This window comes from Phycomyces blakesleeanus, assembly GCF_001638985.1.
Source record: "Phycomyces blakesleeanus NRRL 1555(-) unplaced genomic scaffold PHYBLscaffold_2, whole genome shotgun sequence".
NCBI classification, from domain to species: Eukaryota; Fungi; Mucoromycota; class Mucoromycetes; order Mucorales; family Phycomycetaceae; genus Phycomyces; species Phycomyces blakesleeanus.
This window is the reverse complement of record NW_017265135.1, coordinates 3378579-3397373: the sequence shown is the minus strand read 5'-3', so window position 1 is coordinate 3397373 and position 18795 is coordinate 3378579. Positions and strand designations below refer to the sequence as shown.

Sequence of the window (18795 nt, the reverse complement as noted above, 5' to 3'; positions counted from 1 at the left end):
TATTTGATTAATAAATAAATAAATATATATATAAACAAAAAATAGCGAATGTGCCTGGTCAAAGAGCAAAAGGAGAGAGAGAGAGAGAAACAGATTTTCTCTAATCACAATTTACCTTAAAAAAATATATATATATACATATAAAAAAAAAAAACAATAGCAGGTACTGTTTTTTTTTATGAGTTATTTGCGTTACTTCAAGTAAGAATATCGTACCTTGAATTATTATATGTCCGATTAGCGTAATAAAACCCAGATGTACTCAACTAGAAATAAAATACATTTTCAGTTTCTTAATTTTTTTTTGGCTTCTTCTTTAAAGTACAAGGAGAAAAAGAAGAATGTGTAAACAAAAAAGCCACAGATTGAGTATTAAGCTACTTTATACACCTATTTCAAAAAAGAACAAGATTTCTCTATACAGCAAAAATATTAATTTACATGGATATTATTTGCGTTAAATTTACACAAAAAATACAAATACGATTTATTACTATCGCCGTTTAAATGAGTATATACTTATTTATCGCCTACTTAATTTTATTTTACAAAAATTCGGATTTTTAGTTACACAGATTCTTCTCTTTCATCTTTTTTTTTTTTTTTTAGTTTCTTGGACTGAAAATCTTTAATATATATTTAGATATATATATATATATGAAGCTCTTGTAAAGAAGCCTTTGAAGTAATTGTATTATCAGTCCAGAAAATTTAACATGAAAAAATTGCTTGTAATGTAGTATATTGAAGTAAAGGCAAAACCCTTTTTTTTCTTTTTTTATTCTTATTATTATTTTGAAAGATATTCGAATTTCTACATCTTTGTGTCACAGACCCCGCGCCAGGACCATCTAAAAATTTACAAACAGATCTCCTTTCTTTAGGCATTACATATATTATATATGTTTTTTTTTATTATAATTATTATTATTTGACTTGAAGATATAAACATGAATATAGATCCTTAGACAGTAATTACACTTGCCCGCCTTGACTTCTTTGAAGGACGTTCCTCATCTTCACTGTCTGATGAATCATGATTTGCAATAGTGTCACTGGTTTTGGAGATTGAGATATTAACATCTGCAAAGTACTCTCCGCCACACAGTACCAATCTATCGCTGTCTTGGTATTTCATCAATGCTCTCTTCATAGCGTAATCAATGTAGAGTTCCTACATATATACATATATTAAGAATTACCCAGTTCCTCTTTTAATCTCTTTCTTTACATACATATCTATTTCTATTGTCACTTACCTGAATTCCTTTAATTTGAATAAAACAGTGGGGACATTTCCAGGCCTTCATTCTAGCCACCAGACTATAGAAGATGCTGGCATCGAAGCAGGCCGCATGGGTACAATATATACCTCGAGCAGGATGTTCCATACGTGAAAGTAAAATTGGATCCATGGCAGATACAAACTCATCTCCAACAACAATATCATCATCTTCATCCTCACCTCCACCGCCTGATCTATGTTCTAACCAATATATATATATATGTATCAGTCAATTTGATTCATTATTATTATTATTAATAAAAAGAAGTACTTACGAGTCCATGATCCGGAAAAAATATCTGCACATGACATGTAGATATCTTGTGCCTTGGCCACCTCACTTCGCTCTTTTATTGGATATCTGGACAAAATCTCGACGGCTTTTTCTTGCGTTTTGTCAATAGCTTTACTGGTTTCCATTGCCCTGGATATGAGTCCAGTGGCACTATTCAAATATGTCTGGCTCAGCAGCTAATAAGCCAATAGATCCCAAAGAAAATAGATATAAAGAATAAGGACTCACTTTAGAACACACACACACACATACACATACATATATATAGATAGATAGATCTAACCTCTAAAACATAGTACCTCTTCAGGGGTCTTTCTCCATGTTGTGCAGACAGTAATGTGTTTCAACGGAGGCACTCGGCCTAAAAATTCAAGGTCCACCACAATATTTTCTGGAATTTTGTCTTCTAGAAATGCATCCCAATCCAACTTTTCAGTAATATCGACGTGCTGAAATCCTTCATATATTGATTTCTTTAAAATAAAAATAAGTATATGTGTGTGTACATTAAACAAATTTACTTTCTTTTATTTGACTTACTTTGTCTTCGTCTGTCCAAGAAGATTCTCCATTGATACTAAATGACTCCAGTTCTGGCTTGAGCACCAACCGAGCCGACAACCAAAAATACATGTGAAGTCTAAAATCTTTTTTGGCTTTCTTGTGCAAAACCCCAACCTTGACCAGCTTCTCGGCAGAAAGGCTTGCGGTTGCAGTGGTTCCGATCTCTTTCCAATTCACATTCACTCGCAATACTTCCTCTTGGCGTTCAAAGAGGTCATTTGTAAATAGATGATCGTATGCAACCGATTCTTGTTCTCTGGATCTTCTTGACCTATTGTATTATATATATATAAGTTTTTGTTTTTGTTTGTGGGGGAAGAGAGAGAGAGGGGAGGGGGGAGGGGGAATTTAACCCTTATATATATACGGTTTCCTTGATTTTTTTACTTCTTTTATATACATATATAAAACAAACATACCCTTGGCGTTCTTCTTTAAATCCAATCTCCCTTGCTCTTCCAGCAGGATATCCAGGATAAATTATCTCAATCAACTTTCGAGCATGATCAGCAATTAGTGTATTTCTACCTGGTATTCTCTCATTAGTCAATCCTTGCTGAATCAGATATGTTTGGATTGTGGCAAGTACTGGTTTTTTTAACAAGAAAAGTTTTGAAGGTGTCTACAAATCCATGTACATTTATTAATTTATTTAATACATTTGTACAATTGTACATTTGTACATTTATACATTAGCCGAGAAATAAATAAATAAACTCATTTAATATCTTAAAAAGGAAAAAATGAAATGTAGATATAAAATACTAAAGACAAAAAAAAACAAACAAAAGGGAAATCTTAATACCATGAGCAATTCAACAGCATTTCTTGTCGAAAGGTTAATGAGTTTTCCAATCTCCTTGATCTGATTCATTGTCAGAATGTGTTGAGTAGATCTCAACTTTCGTTTTTGGTACAATGGCGTATTCATTCTTGTAATATTATTATTATTATTATTATTATTTTCTCTCTCTTTCTTTCTCTCTGTTCTTCTACTTGGTCTTCTTCGACTTCTTTGTCTTTATTAACAATCAACAAAGAGTCTTATTTACTGCTCGACTTGATACAAGATAATAATGAGTTGTAATTAAAAAAATAAAACAAAATATTAATTAAGGTCAGAAATAAAGTATATGAGTGAGACTTTGAGTCACAGACACACAGACACACGCACATTTTTTTTTTGAAGAGTAGGAGCAAGATGAAGAAAGGGACCTGTGGCTTTTCATTAGCATTTGGGATCAAATATGAGCACACAATTTTATGTAGGCATGATTTTTGATACTTGTGATAGTAACACTTTATATCTGCCTGTATAAATATGCAGTAAAGGTGGAAGAACTCTATTTTTCTTGTAATTTACAAGACAAGTGCTACTACAAACGCACATGTACGAATCCACACTTGCATTTACAGACAGGTACATTTATCTTTGGTGCTCATTTTGGTATTAAACTGAGCATTCTATTCACACTGCATTATGCTGGGATTCTTCTTCTTCTTTCTTCTTTCTTCTTTTTGTATTAGAGAATATATTGATATATTTATATTGCTTCTTTCATAACAATGGATTCCCTGAACTAGTAAAAATTATATGAATTTATAAATATAAATATATATAATAAATAAATAGATAAAAGGGGGAAAAAATAAAATATATATAAAAAAAGCTTATATATATATATATATATATATATACATAAAGATAAAGATAAAGAAGAAGAAGAAGAAGAAGAAGAATAACCCTCAATGACTTTGGTTACATTCTCTTTACCTTTCTCTTAGAGTTGATTTTACTTTAATTTTTATTTCTATCCGGTTATTTTTTTTTTTTGGTTAATATCATCAAAGAATAAAGACTAACTATCTCCATGGTTACTTATCAATGAGACAAAGCCTATAGAGTATTGTGGTTTGGTTTATTGGCCAAAGGAAACATTAAGCTCTTGAGATTGGTTCCAAATATAAGTATATATATTTATAAATATATGTAAATATCTTTCATTGTTCCCAGAAAATAAAATATAAAATATAATATAATATAATATAGTACTTCTTTATAGTAATAAACCAAGATCGCTCACAATCCATCGAATGCTTCTTTTGGTAAAAAGACAACAATGCGATTATAATCGATGTCCTCTATACACTTTACACACCCACTTACCAACACATACAGCTACACCTATAGCTACAGCTACAGCTACATACACACATATAAATATATGAATGTATATATATATAGATTCCCCGGGATATTGTTCTTTGTCAATTAAATGAGATCCTTATTTTGTCATTTTTACGCTTCTGAATTATTCAATTCATTTCCACATACATACACACACACACATTTAAATATATATATATATATATCTTGAATAAATAGCCTCATAATATTTTTTATCTTTAACCTCCCATCTTCCTTAGTATCCTTGTCCTTGTTACCACCCTTATCCCTTCCTTTATCTCTTTCTCTCTTTTACTCTCTCTCTCTCTTCCTCTTTCTCATTCTTATTCTCTCCGTTTTTATCTCATATCTCTCCAAGTCTTTATTTCTCTGTAAAATACAAATAGAACCATACGCATCTACCAACCAAACCAAACCAAACCAAGCAGTCTGTCAATCTAGATTATATATCTATCTATCTGTTTATCTATATATTTATATTTATATTTATATTTATATACTTATAATTGTATAATTGTATATTAAAAGAAATGAAACAGGAAGCCTTGAACATGCCATTCCCAGCACCATCAATTGAATTCAGATCGGATTCAGTTACCAACGATCCAGAAAAAGTCAAGGACATGATCGACCTTGCCCAGTTGTCCCGCCCAGTCGGTCGCTCCAGACCTTCGCGTATCCGTAAGCGCAAGCCACACCACATCCCAAGACCGATGAACTGCTTCCTAGCCTACCGTCTTGCAAAACAAAAAGAAGTCGCGGCGTATTGTCCTGGCGCCAATCACCGTGACATCTCCAAGGTTATTGCCAAGTGGTGGCATAATGAAACTCAAGAAGAAAAAAAGCTCTACAAGCGATTAGCCGCCGATGCAAAACACGAGCATTCTTTATTGTGAGTACACAATAAATATATATTTCGATATATCTATATATCTATACATGCTTGTGCGTGTATAAAAATAAATTAAAAACCAAGAAGAAGTACAATTGGATATTCTATAGCTTATATTAACAAGAACAAGAACAAAAAGAAATATTATCATATACATGTATATTAACTATTATTCTTTGTTTATTAATCATTACAACAACGTCAATAATACTAATACTAATACTAATAATAAATACTTAGATATCCAGATTACAAGTACAAGCCTCGCAAAAAGTCAGCAAATTCTGCTGTCAAGAAATCAGAAATCGGTCGAGAATCATCCGAAGAACTTGCTATGCAATCTGCTTACAATACCTTGAAGAACTCCCGTAACTGTAACGGAGGCGGTAGCAATGGCAGTGGCAGTGGCAGTGGCAGTTGTGGTCCAAGCACCAGTGCAAACTCTATCAATACAATGAACCATGGTTTAATCGACACGGGTTCATACGAAAGAATTGGCTACCCTCCTCAGAACAATATCAGCTTTGGGCTCTATCCGAACATAGAGGTTCCTTTGATTGATAGTAGCCAGTCCAACACATGGCAAGCCCCCTTTTTTCCTTACCAATCTTCTTATTTGCAAGCGAATATGAATGAGCCTCTTGGATCTCAGCAGCAGTACATACTTCAAACCCAAGCCCAAGCCCAAAACCAAAACCAAAACCAAAACCAAAACCAAAACCAAAACCAAAACCAAAACCAAAACCAGACCCAAAACCAGAGTCAGAGTCAGTATCAGAGTCCAATCCTGAGCCAAAACCAGCAACACTCTCAAATCCGGAGTCATCATCAGAATCAGACCCTAAGTTCAATTAAGCAAAATTCTCAACAACATCACTACCACCAACACCACCAGCAGCAGCAGCAGAGTAATAGTAACAGTAATACTGGCTATTGTCAGCAAGTGTATCAGCAACAAAACGCACTGCCTTCTCTTTTTTACGGGACTTCTTTACCTCAAATTGATCCTCAGTCGTGTTTTCCCTTGCCTTCTGTTCCATCACCGACTGATTTTAGCTACCTTGGACACGAAACGCCCGCTCAACTGAGTGACACCCATCAATCGCCAGGTTCGGCTTCGTCATTGAGCTCAGTTTATCAGAATGGCACAAATGAGTCAATGGCCTTTGGTTCATTGCTTCGTGAGAACAAAGAGTTTGATGAATTATCACAGCCTCATTGGTCTGGTCAAACCGGATGGCGCCTTGGTTTTCCTGTGGATGAGCCTTTGCCATATTACTTTAAATAACCAATAGAGAATATCAAAAGAAATATATATATATATTCGGATAGATAGATAGATAGATAGATAAATAGGTGTATAGGTATATGGATATATGGGCGGGTGAATAGATAAAAAAAAACAAGAGAAAATGATAAGTAACATCTTTACCCAGTTCCATTATCATCACTATTACTATCCCTATTCTTTTCATTTGTTTCATTATTTGCTTGCTTACTTGTATCTTCTTCTTCTTCTTCTTTGTCATATTTCATTTTATAACTTATCGAACCTTTCTTTTCCAGTTTTTTTTTTTAAAAAAAATTCCTTCAAGGAAACCCCCCAAAAAAAACAAGGGTGTCTTCTTAAAGTTACTGTAGTTTATCCAATTCCAAACACATTGTACATTTCAAACAACTTCTTTATTGAATAAAGAGATAAATGAAACGTATTAACCCATCTGGGTGCCATAAATAAAATAAAATAAAAACACATACACACACATTATGATAAACTTTTGCTTATTTAAAATCTAGAATATTAATCATAATATTAATGCTAATTTTAATTCATGCCATGTGAATTGGATTTAACTGGCATTTGTTAATAGTCATTTTGTAGTGGTAGTGGTAGTGGTAGTGGTAGAAGTAACAGTAGAAGTAGTAGTTTTGGCTTTAATATTTTTTTTATTAAATAAATAAATAAATAAATCAATTAATCAAAAATAATGTAATTAATTACAAAGGTTGATAGAATATGTACTCAATTATTATTATTATCATAAGAAAAAAATATTATGAAAAATGCAGCCAAATTAACAAGGTACATTCAAGACATTTCTTATCCTCTTTCGCGTTTATCTCTTATGTGTATCTATGCTTTAGTAGTCTATCATACTTTGATAGAATACTAATGTAGTACTGTACTATAGTATAATATAATATATTGCACTGCTAATTGTATCAATAGCAATAGCAATAGTAATAGTAATACTATCATGTATATACAAGTAAATTTACTCTTCTTTATACATAAAAAAAAAAGATAAAGAGGTAATGATAGATAGAAAGCAACAACAACAAGTATTTTCTTACTTGTAAGATTGATCAAAAACCTCATAGAAACAAGGTGAGAGTCATGAAATGACAAGAGTATAAATTCACCAAAGAAAAGCCAAGGATTCAATTCATCTGCCCATTGTTCTTCTCTTGACTCTTGTTTCCTGATGAAGCGTTTCTTAATTACTTCCCTATGCATCTTCTTGGGGACTTTGCAAATCCTTGCTCTTCCGGTTAAAAGACAAGAGGGCTCCGAAGAATTTATTACGGGCGCAACTCTTTTACCTCCTCTCAAGATTGGGGTTCCCAGTCCCTTCCCGTAAGATACACTTTGACAGAATCTAAATAACAATTTGTGGGGTTGAAATGCATGTTTGATCTCCTTTTTTCTTACTTTTATTTTGCATCGACTGTACGTCTGGGTATATATATTTATGTAGTGCTAGGGCAGAACTCAGTAACAATGTATTCCAGCCACTCCAAGGCAGCGCTCCTCTGCCTCCATTCCCGGCTAACCCTCCTCTGCCTCCATTCCCCAGTCCCGGTGGTGGAGCTCCTCCTTTGCCTCCGTTCCCTGCCAACCCTCCTCTGCCTCCGTTCCCAAGTCCCGGTGGTGGAACTGCTCCTCTTCCTCCGTTCCCTGCCAACCCTCCTCTGCCTCCATTCCCTAGCCCTGGTGGTGGAACTGCTCCTCTTCCCCCGTTCCCTGCCAACCCTCCTCTGCCTCCATTCCCCAGTGCTATTGAGGATACTGGCTAGGTGATATCGACCTTGCTTCTAAATCACAGAGAGATGGTTACAGAAAAAAATTGTTCTTGCGTTTTGTCATTTTGTGTAATCCAATCTTCCTTTTCTTTTTTTTTTTACTCTGTGAATTAAATTTCTAGCTATCCCATTTCTTCTCTTACTCATTCAAATTGAACTCTTAATAAAAAAAATCTTTTTTTTTTTTTAAAAAAAAAGGGGGGTTTGAAATATCAATTATTATTTCTATAACCACATACACGTATAGATCTATATTCAAATACATCTTGTATATGTGTGTGCGTATGTAAATATTTCTTTGGAAGCACAGGCATTGTCTTGACCCGGAGTTGGGTTTCAATGGCATTTTATTTTTATTTTTATTTGCTTCAGGCGGACAAACACGCATAAAATATAAATTAATATAAAATAAAGAAAATTTTGTCTGTGCATTTGTGTCTTGATAAAATGTTGTCATTTAAGCTGTACCTGATTTTGACTTGCAGAATTTAAATTCCACTTTTTTTTTCTTTCTTTTTCTCTTTAACATGACGTACCATGAGAACTGCATTTATTCTTCTTTTTTTTAATAAAAAAAAAGTCGACTCGCTTCATTTAATATAATTATCGCTTTATTATTATTTCATATCTCTTCTTCTTCTCTCTTATATATACACACACTTTACTATCCAACTTCTTTTATACAATGTCTGCTAGTCAGTGCCTAACAACACTGCCAAGCCCGACACAAGTACTTGGCCTTATAGAACAGCACTATCATGTAGAACCTTCTCCTGGCTGGTTAGCCCGACTGGCGGGCTTCTTACCTTCACTGATCGTCAAAGTGTTCAGCTTCGCCACAATGTCCATTCCACTCTTCTTCTACAGAATCCTCACATGGTCATTCACCCTCCATCTCAACTTCACCTCTCTCTTAGTGATCCTGTTCTGTATGGCCCTGGCTGCCTACTGGGTCGTACGTTACCGTTTCCTGACAACATACTCGAGACTGAAACCAATCGAACCCCCCAAAGTAACCTCTTCATTCGATCTCCATCCAGATACCCCCGAAGACGCCCACGATTCAAAAACCAACTTCAAAAACTATCCAGACGAGTTCTTGTCTGCCTTTCTGTCCTCGATCAAGCTGTTCGGCTATCTCGAAAAACCAGTGTTTCACGAACTCGCGCGCCACCTACAAACCAAGAAGATGCTGGCAGGAGACACACTGTTTAGAAACCCAGACCAGGAACGTTCGTTTTATATCGTCGTCGACGGCCATGTGCAGATGTTCCTCAAGCCAGAAAACGAAGAAGACAACCAGAGTGATTATTATGATGACGACGAAACCAACGAACCAGACGATGGCTGGTCCGGGAACCAGAGCTCGAGAAGCGATCCGTTTGATAGTTACACTCTTATTAATGAAGTAGGTGCCGGCGGGACCCTATCGAGTCTCTTCACAATCCTGTCCGTCTTCCGTGAAAGCTTCAGCATATCAGAACAGAAGGACAAGCAAAAGCAGCGGGTGCAGCAGCAACAGCAACAGCAACAGGAAGCAGCAGCCGCAATCGCAGCAGAGTTGGCTGGGCAAGACAGTGCTAGAGATGGCTGGAGACAAGTGTTTCCAAACATCGAGACCCAGGCAGATACCAGCTTTAATAATTTGTCGATCGATTCAGATCCATTTGTCCTTCGTCGTCCCTCAGCAAGCAGTAGCACAAGCACTTCAAGAAGAAGAAGAAGTCGAACAGGTGGACTTGGTAGCCCGCTCTCGGGTGGTTCGAATTCTCAGGATCTTTTTCTGGGAGTACCAGCTGGAGCAACTGGTGGAGTAGGAGGTGGTGGTGGAGTAGGAGGAGGAGGAAGCTTGTTGTCCCAATCAGGGCGTTCTGTCCACACCACCAAAGATTACTTTGGCGCTCCTTCTCCACGTGCTTACCGCTCTGTACATCCCAATATCATTGCTCGTGCTACAGTCGACACGACCCTGGCCGTCATCCCCGAAGAAGCCTTTCATAAACTCACCCAAAAGTTCCCCAAGGCAGCAGCCCACATCGTCCAAGTGATTGTGACCAGGTTCCAACGAGTGACCTTGATGACCAGTCATCGTTATTTAGGTCTAACTAGGGAGTTGATGCAATTGGAAAAACAGATCAATGAGTCCGTCAGTGTACACAGTCTTCCAGAAGACTTTTTTATGGATGGTAGTATGGACAGGCTGAGACAAAAGTTTGCACACGATGAAGAAGACGATGATGATGAAGGTGAAGAAGACGAAAACAATCAAAAAAGTGGAAAGGAGAATAAATCGAATATCAACAGAACCAAGAACGATAATAATGCCTCAACATCTACTTCAACATCGACCAGTGCTACTACTACTAATAATAATAACAATCGCCGTCAACTGCCAAATAAACCAGCCCAAATTAGTCGGACAGATAGTACTCGACATATTGAGGCCATTGACATTGTCGATCGTCCCTTGACTCCTCGTGCACCAAACCCTCGCCACAACTCTCCGCTGTCCTCAGGTCCTCGTCAGAGCTCTAACCATTCGCCATCACCAGATATCAAGCGCCAGCGTAACGCAGGGACAGATGAAGAGTACAGTGTCGAGGACGACGCTCATCTACGACTGTCTATAATGCACTGCCTGGCAAACTCGCTCGGAATAAAGGCCACCAACCACTCAGCCGAAGACGTATCACGCAACACCCTATCGCCCCTATCGTCTCGACGGAATATGATTACACCTGACACGGGCCGACAGCGCCTGGGAAGTACGGGAAGTGGGAGCATAAACGCAAACCTCTACTATCCGATGGATCTCTTTTCCCATGCAGGAACAGTCGACTCGAGTGCGTCTCCTTCGCTCGACCCTCATATAATTCCCTACGATGATGATGTCGACGCTCTGTCTACTATATCGTCAGTCCATTCGGGAAGTGATATATGGAGCTCTGCAGAGAATGGAAAACGCAATGAAGAATTGTCGGCTGATGATATTCAGATCCTTTACTTTCCCAAGGATGCCGTGTTGGTCAAGGAAGGCGAGCACATGCACGGCATTTACTTTGTAATTGATGGTTTACTTGATGCCTCGATGTCTCATCCTCATGGAGGATCTATTTTGTCCAGTGGTAGCAATAGTACCAGGAACAAATCAAACATTGTCAGGAATAATAACAACAGCAACAGCAATTCTAGAAGCAGCACTACTACCAGCTCTGCCGGTAATAATAAGAGTAGAACAAGCACTCATTCTCCTCGAAAGCCCAACAATTCTCGAACTCAGCCTTCCGTAAGGCCCAACAAGAACTCACGTTTTGAATTGCGGGAATCCTCGTCTTCGACCTCCTTGTCATCCATAGCCTCGTCCTCGAGCCACAATTTACTGTCTGGTCCAGATGTCCATGGAAAGTCAGCCACAGGCCCGTTTTCGTCAGCCGACATGAGATCTTCGGACAATAACAAGATCACGGCCTCCGACTATCCGGCCGGACGACCTCCAGTCGACCAAGAGAATGACAACAATGCCCAGAATGTCAAGCGTGCCATGTTTGTGGTCAAGGCAGGTGGTGTGGTAGGATACCTGGATGCCCTGACAGGTTACCCTAGTTTTACGGAAGTTAGAGCCAATACAGACACCTATGTTGGATTTTTGTCCAAGAAAAGGTTGGATCGTATTATTGACAAGCAACCTTCTGTTATGCTCAAGCTTGCCAAACAATTGGTGGGTCTCTTAAGTCCTCTTGGTAATACTATTTTTTTTCCTTGTGCGGATTTAATATAGTGATACTAATGAGCAAAAAAAATTGCACACACACACATATATATATATATATAATACAATATTCTAGTATTACACATCGACTTGTCTTTGGAGTGGATGCAAGTTCATGCTGGACAGGTCATTTATCAAGAAGGACAACCTAGTGAATCAATTTATATGGTTCTTCATGGTCGACTGAGAACAATTAAAGAGCATAACGAAGGAGACCTTGAGATTCTTGGTGAATTTGGTCATGGTGATAGTGTTGGAGAACTTGAAGTGATGAGTAAGTTTATAATCATTCCTTTCTTTATTTCTCTCACATACACACGCGTGTCTTGCTTTGCTTATAAAACAGTAATAACATCAAGATGAACGACAATAATGATCATAAATTCTTTTTTTTTTTACTAATTTTCTTTTGGTTATTCTGTAGCTGATACCCCAACACCATCTACACTTCATGCTATCCGTGACTCTGAGCTGACAAGAATGCCAAAGACGCTTTTTAATGCGCTCGCTCTGCGCCATCCTGAAATTACTCTCCAGATCTCTCGAATGGTTGCTCTTCGTTCTCTTCAACTTGTCATGCAGCGCAATACTCCTGGTCGTATACAAGGACAACACCGCTTCAATCTTTCGAGCAGTGGCGGTAATGGAACAAATTACAACATTAACAGCAACAGTATCAGCAACAACAACAATAACAATAGCAGCAGTATCAACAGCAACAATATCAACAGCAATAGAAACAATAGCAGCAATAGTAGTATGTCTGCTGCTGCTGCCATTTCATCCATTTCATCGGGCTTTTCGAGCGGTGGTAGCCACGCTCCCGAGCTCTACGGTCGAAACAACGTGAATCTCAAGACGATCGGCATCTTACCCGTTAATGGCGCTGTTCCTGTAACAGAGTTTGCCGAGAGTCTAAAGAACGCATTGATGGAGTCGGTCGGCGCCACCTGTGTGCTACTCAACGCAGCCACTCTGACAACAGTCATGGGCCGCCACGCATTCTCGCGCATGGGTAAGCTAAAGATGGCCTCCTGGCTGGCCGAGCAAGAGGAACGGGTCCGGATCGTGCTGTACTTGGCCGACAGTGGCGTAACGTCTCAATGGACCCGAACCTGTATTCGACAGGCCGATTGTATTCTGTTGGTCGGGCTTGGAGACGGAGACCCATCAGTCGGTGAGTATGAGCGGTTCTTGATCAACATGAAAACCACTGCACGCAAGGAACTTGTTTTGCTACATCGTGAACGGTCCTGTCCTTCTGGTACAACCCAAAACTGGCTCAAGGTAAATCAGAATCAACAAATATATATATAAGAACAAAACCAAAAAAAGAAAAAAAATAGAGAGGAGGAGAAAAATGAATGATTTATTAATTAATGTAATCCTATTATTATTTTGGTAATGTAGAATCGTCTTTGGATTCAGGCCCACCATCACATATTTATGCCAATGCGTCAACACCATGGCACTTGTCCTGATGACCGATTCAGACCACCTTGGTTAGCTGAGCAAGGCCGTAAGATGACGGCCGGGTCGATTAGTATGTTGAACAATGTCAAAGGACAACTGGAAAAGTATTATCTGGCTGTACCTACATTTGGGCGCCTGTTGGTTGTCAAGAAAAAGGGCGGAGAAGGTTTGAATAGTGTAAGTTCCACAGCCCGGAACGACTTTGCCAGGTAAGATATTATGATTATAATTAGTACTATTGTTATATCTATTATGATGTATGTATGTTTAAAGTACACACACACATACACATACACATGCACATTTATATTTATATATACAAAATACTTAATTGATTTGTCATAGATTGGCTCGGCGAATCTGCGGAAAATCTGTGGCGTTGGTATTAGGCGGTGGTGGCGCAAGAGGTATCAGTCACATTGGTCTTATTCATGCCTTGGAGGAAGCAGGTATCCCGATTGATATTGTTGGTGGTACGAGTATCGGCAGTTTCGTGGGTGGGCTATATGCAAGAAACATGGATCTTGTGACGACAATTGCACGCACCAAGATGTTTGCTGGTCGGGTTTCGAGTATCTGGCGTCAGATTATGGATCTTACTTATCCGGTAACTGCTTGGTTTACAGGTAACCAAAAGAAAGAGAGAGAGAGAGAGAAAAGCAACAATACAGATGAAGATATAGGCTATTAACAATATATATATGGAATGTTTAATTAATACAGGTCATGAATTTAACCGTGCTATTTGGAAATGCTTGGGTGATAGCCAAATCGAGGACTTTTGGTTGCCGTACTTTGCTGTAACAACCAACATCACCTTTTCTCGTATGGAGGTGCACACAACAGGTTATGCCTGGCGCTACATTCGCGCATCGATGTCATTGTCAGGATACATGCCTCCGATCTGCGACAACGGAAACATGTTAGTCGACGGTGGCTACATGGACAATTTGCCTGTATCGGTAGCCAAGAATATGGGAGCCGACATCATCATTGCTGTCGACGTGGCTTCCGAGGATGACACGAGCCCTGTTCACTATGGCGACTCGATCAGTGGCTGGTGGGCGCTTGTGCACAGTTTCAATCCTTTCCGAACCTACAACATTCCAAGCATTGCCGATATCCAGAGCCGCCTGGCCTATGTCAGCAGTGTGTCCAAACTTGAAGAAGCAAAGATGATCGATGGCACGCTGTATGTCAAGCTGCCTGTCCAGCGTTGGGGTACTCTGGAGTTCAACAAATTCACAGATGTAATGCAAACCGGGTATGATGTCGGACGCGAGGTCGTTGGTCGCTGGCGTAAAGCTGGATATGCAACCGGACGTCTGACCCACACTGATGGTGAATCTATCTTGCGTGGTAAAGAAGTCAAAGGAAAGCGTGGAAGACGTAATAGTGTTTAGAATATTATCACACACACAAAATGCACACACACACACTCACTCACTCACTCACATACACATATATTTTTTTAAAAAAAGAAACTCATTCAAATATACTTTTATATATATAGTAAGAGAAAGATTCATAGAAAAATAAAACATTTGAAAAGTAAAATAAAATAAAAAGTTTCATTATTAAACACTGATTATTTTAAATGTCTTGCAATTTTGATACCCATTGTTGTCCTTGTTTCTTAACCTTGGCAAGAAGATCAAGGTCAACTGGTTGCTTTGATTTGACATGAGCCATAATCATTGCATGGGCGTCGTTCAACAACTTTGCTTCCTTTGACTGGTCTTTGGCCTCCAATTGAGGTGTGCAGTGTCTAATGATCAACGGCACGTATTTTCCAGACACCGAAAAGGGTGTGTTATGATAAATATATTCGAAACAAATCAGGCTGGTAATGTGCAAGATTGAAGGACCAGTCGATTCACTCAAGCTGCAAGTGTTCAATAAACGACCTAAAGAATTCACCATGTCTTTCCAAGCCTGTCTGATAGTTTATATTGTATAAATTGATGTGTATGTGAGTAAAGTAAGCAAAGTCTTTTTTTTATCAAGCCTTACTTTTTCACATTCTCTGTCAAAGGCTTGAAGAAATTGGGAGGGCTGCTTTCAAAATAGCTCAAGAATAGATCTGGTTTCTATCAGAATAAGTTTGATCAATTGAATGTTTTCTAGCTGTATATCTCTATGTGTCTCTGATACTTACTTTGCCTGCGAGTGCTGCTTGATGCAAATCCTTTAGTTGGACATCTGATGAATGGACCTCTAACATGCGCTGGATGGCCATCTTCTGGTGATCTTCACTGATCTTTTTCTGATTTTCTAAATCCTTTTCAGATACCCCAACAGCATCTTCAACGCCTGCAATGTCATAGGCTTCTGAGAGTGTTTGGAGAACCAAAAAATTGTACAGCCATTCCAGACATAGTACTCGAACAACATATTTCTCAAGGCTTTTATTTCCTGACTCATCTACCAAAAACAGATAGACATATATAAAATAGCAAATAATAACAATACACAAGAAAAAAAAACAAGATTTGTTAATTATTATTTTTTGTATTACACCATGTTGTTATTGTTGTTGTATATGCCTTTATTACCTTTAAATATTTGGATCGCTTGTGTGGTATAGACAATGGTCTGGTGCAGGGTAGACAATAGGGTCTGTTGACGTTTTTTTAAAGCCTCGATCCATTGACTTTCTGGAGACAGCAAAGTACCACTGCCATTATTACTACTAGGCAAATACACTGTTTGAATAGCACGTTGAAAGGCGTCTGTCATTGGTCTGCGAAGGGTTGTTGATACACTCCTGGCAAAAGATTTTTCCAATCCACACTCTTCTATCAAATATTTACATATCTAATATTTTTTGGTTTTTTTTGGGGGGTTAAAATTATATTGTTATTATATTTTGTTGTAAGTATATATATATATATATATGTATGTATCTGTGGTTGTTGTACCTCTTGTTCGGTCAACACTAATCCCTTGTCATCAGCACGATGCTTTTTTCCTTTTGAACTGTGCGTTTTCTTTTGCTGTTGGATTTCCGAGAGAGCTCTTTTGTTCAAAAAGTCTGTAGAAGATTTGATCAATTCTTCAAGGTAACGAGTAGAGGTAACGAATCGAGATTCCAATACTATCAATCTATTTTCAGGGTCTGCCAAAGAACCCAGACTGCGCCGAGAAGTGGTAGGTGAGGTCAAGTGAGTTAGTCGGGTCATTGTGTGTTCCAGAAGTCCAGTGGCATCTGCAGGAGTGAATACAAATGGTGCCCATGCCTAGAAAACAAAATTGTGTGTGTAATGTAAAATTAAAATTAAAATTAAAATTAAAATTAAAATAAATATGAAACTTGATAAAAATTTTTTTGGAATAGAATAGAAACTTTACGGATGCATCTAGCCAAGTGCTGGTGTCATAGGTTTCTTGGATCTTTGCTTCTAATTTCTTGACAAGGTCTTCTGTGGCAGCACAGCCATCAAGGAGTAGAATATTCGGATAATTCTTTTTCAGGAGATCTGTTGGGTTCATGTAAGGATAATGGCGTACGACTGTTTCATATTCTAAAGACAAAGAGATAAATAAATAAATATTTATTTATTCATTTGGTGTTTTCCAAAAGAGTTAAAAGGGCTATTTACATGTGTTAATTACGTACCAATGTAGCCAGCTGCTTCCAATAAAGAGAATATCAATTCCACTTGACGGTCTCGATAAACAGTAGGTTCAAAAACTGCTCTTTCACGTCTTCCTCGGAAATGTCCTTTGAGTACGTTTTCTTTGGCCAAACCATCTACCATGACTATATGGATAGGTTTGCTTTGTGCATAAGTTGCTTGAATTCATATGCTTCTTTCTGGTTTTGGTTTTTGCAAAACTTGCCATAGAATAAGGGTTCTTGTATAACAAGACTCTTTTGTAGCTTAAACATAGATAACGGTCTAATTTCCAAATAAAAATAAAAATAAAAACAATGAATAATCAAGCGATACAAGGATCAAAGGCCAAAGACAATTCAAGCTAATCTTGTGTGTATTTGTGCAATTCTATTCTTCCCAAGATAAACTTACTCGGACGCCTCTTCCAATGCTCCCTTGATAGTTTCTATACTTTTGTTGTAATATTCTTCTGAAAGAATCAAGTCTGGAAGAGTCGAATACTTTATGTAGTCCTCATTACACAAGAGTTTTTCATCCAATATCTTTTTTATATATATAAATGAAAATGATAAGTTATGTATCTCTAAACCTTCATACTCCTTTATCTCTTTATATCTTTGTGTCTTGTTTAACTAATCAGAATACACTTACTGTCTGTAGAAATGCATATGGAAGGCTAATTGATTGTGCTTGGGCCAATACAGAAACCCAGCCAGTTTGATCAACACGATCTTTGATTTGATTTATAAACCCATCGATATATTTACTTGAATATGTAATATATAGAGATGTACATTGATAGATATGTATTTATTAATTTATTAATTGATTGATTAATTAATTAATTAATTAAAATTCAATTCAATTCAATTCAATTAATCAAATAAGTATATATGAATCACTTATTTTATTTACCTGGTAAATACAAGATCATCTACTTTGATAAACTCATTAATGTCATTCAATGCTTGAATGATGCAACTCTGTTCGAGATTAAGCAAGTCTGCCAATTCAGCAATAGATGCTCTTCCTAATCTCAAGAAAATAAAAACTGATGTCAAGAATACAAAATTTCTTATATTCTGTATATAAAAGAGCTTCAAAGTTATCTACCGTGTTTCATAACATGGTTTTGGATTGAAAGTTGAATGTGCTGTTTGGTAAGGTAGGATTCGCCATCGAGGGTTGGTAAAAAGTCATTGAGATAACCTCGTTGAATGCCTTGGTCAATCAGTTTTTTAAACAGAGTTGAAGTAAGAAGTACACTATTAACCATTATTAACAATACTAATAATGATAGTAATAACCTATAATAACTAATATAATATAATATAATATAATATATTAAACTTGTCTATCTTTTCTAGGTACCATTTTATTTTATTTTTAATATATATATAAAAAGGTAGGAAAGCTCTTGTTTGTGACGTTTGATTAAAGAGAGAAAGAGAGCAAAATTGTACCAAGTCTAAAGTTCATTTCTCTTTTTGTAATACTAAACCAAAGAAAATGGTTCAAGAATGCTAGGCTTTATTATTGACCATTGATCAGCTTAGGTTTCTTACCCCCTTTTTTATTCTATTTTACTATTTAAACCGACACTATGATTGATAGCATTTTCAATC

The 18795-nt window shown here is 37.3% G+C and overlaps 4 protein-coding genes across 4 annotated transcripts; 2 read left to right on the top strand and 2 right to left on the bottom strand.

Moving 5' to 3' along the window:
- Nucleotides 1–797: 797 nt before the first annotated feature.
- PHYBLDRAFT_157450 (MIZ-type zinc finger transcription factor) lies at nucleotides 798–1656 on the bottom strand. Its single transcript, XM_018433616.1, has 3 exons — nucleotides 1561–1656; nucleotides 1260–1486; nucleotides 798–1174 (listed from the first exon to the last, which is right to left on the bottom strand). The coding sequence occupies exons 1-3, from the start codon at nucleotides 1595–1597 to the stop codon at nucleotides 965–967; spliced, it is 474 nt and encodes a 157-aa protein (XP_018298188.1). The 5' UTR covers nucleotides 1598–1656; the 3' UTR covers nucleotides 798–964.
- A 3389-nt stretch (nucleotides 1657–5045) lies between these two features.
- PHYBLDRAFT_59189 (hypothetical protein) lies at nucleotides 5046–6512 on the top strand (the record flags this gene model as incomplete). The annotated part of the gene is made up of 2 exons (XM_018440450.1): nucleotides 5046–5224; nucleotides 5465–6512. The coding sequence occupies 2 exons, from the start codon at nucleotides 5046–5048 to the stop codon at nucleotides 6510–6512; spliced, it is 1227 nt and encodes a 408-aa protein (XP_018298187.1).
- Nucleotides 6513–9017: 2505 nt separating this feature from the next.
- On the top strand, nucleotides 9018–14860 carry PHYBLDRAFT_96014 (hypothetical protein; the record flags this gene model as incomplete). The annotated part of the gene is made up of 11 exons (XM_018443943.1): nucleotides 9018–10032; nucleotides 10198–11073; nucleotides 11143–11526; nucleotides 11815–12048; nucleotides 12154–12351; nucleotides 12502–12675; nucleotides 12785–12831; nucleotides 12906–13364; nucleotides 13488–13687; nucleotides 13896–14176; nucleotides 14274–14860. Coding segments are annotated over 11 exons (4455 nt in total), but the record flags the coding sequence as incomplete, so codon positions are not given.
- Nucleotides 14861–15024: 164 nt separating this feature from the next.
- On the bottom strand, nucleotides 15025–18520 carry PHYBLDRAFT_179417 (hypothetical protein). The gene is made up of 11 exons (XM_018438143.1): nucleotides 18284–18520; nucleotides 18086–18200; nucleotides 17822–17936; nucleotides 17582–17712; nucleotides 17170–17330; nucleotides 16902–17074; nucleotides 16472–16789; nucleotides 16106–16367; nucleotides 15709–15974; nucleotides 15564–15640; nucleotides 15025–15489 (listed from the first exon to the last, which is right to left on the bottom strand). Exons 1-11 carry the CDS (start codon nucleotides 18444–18446, stop codon nucleotides 15144–15146), a joined length of 2127 nt encoding a protein of 708 aa, XP_018298185.1. The 5' UTR covers nucleotides 18447–18520; the 3' UTR covers nucleotides 15025–15143.
- Between the last annotated feature and the right edge of the window lie 275 nt (nucleotides 18521–18795).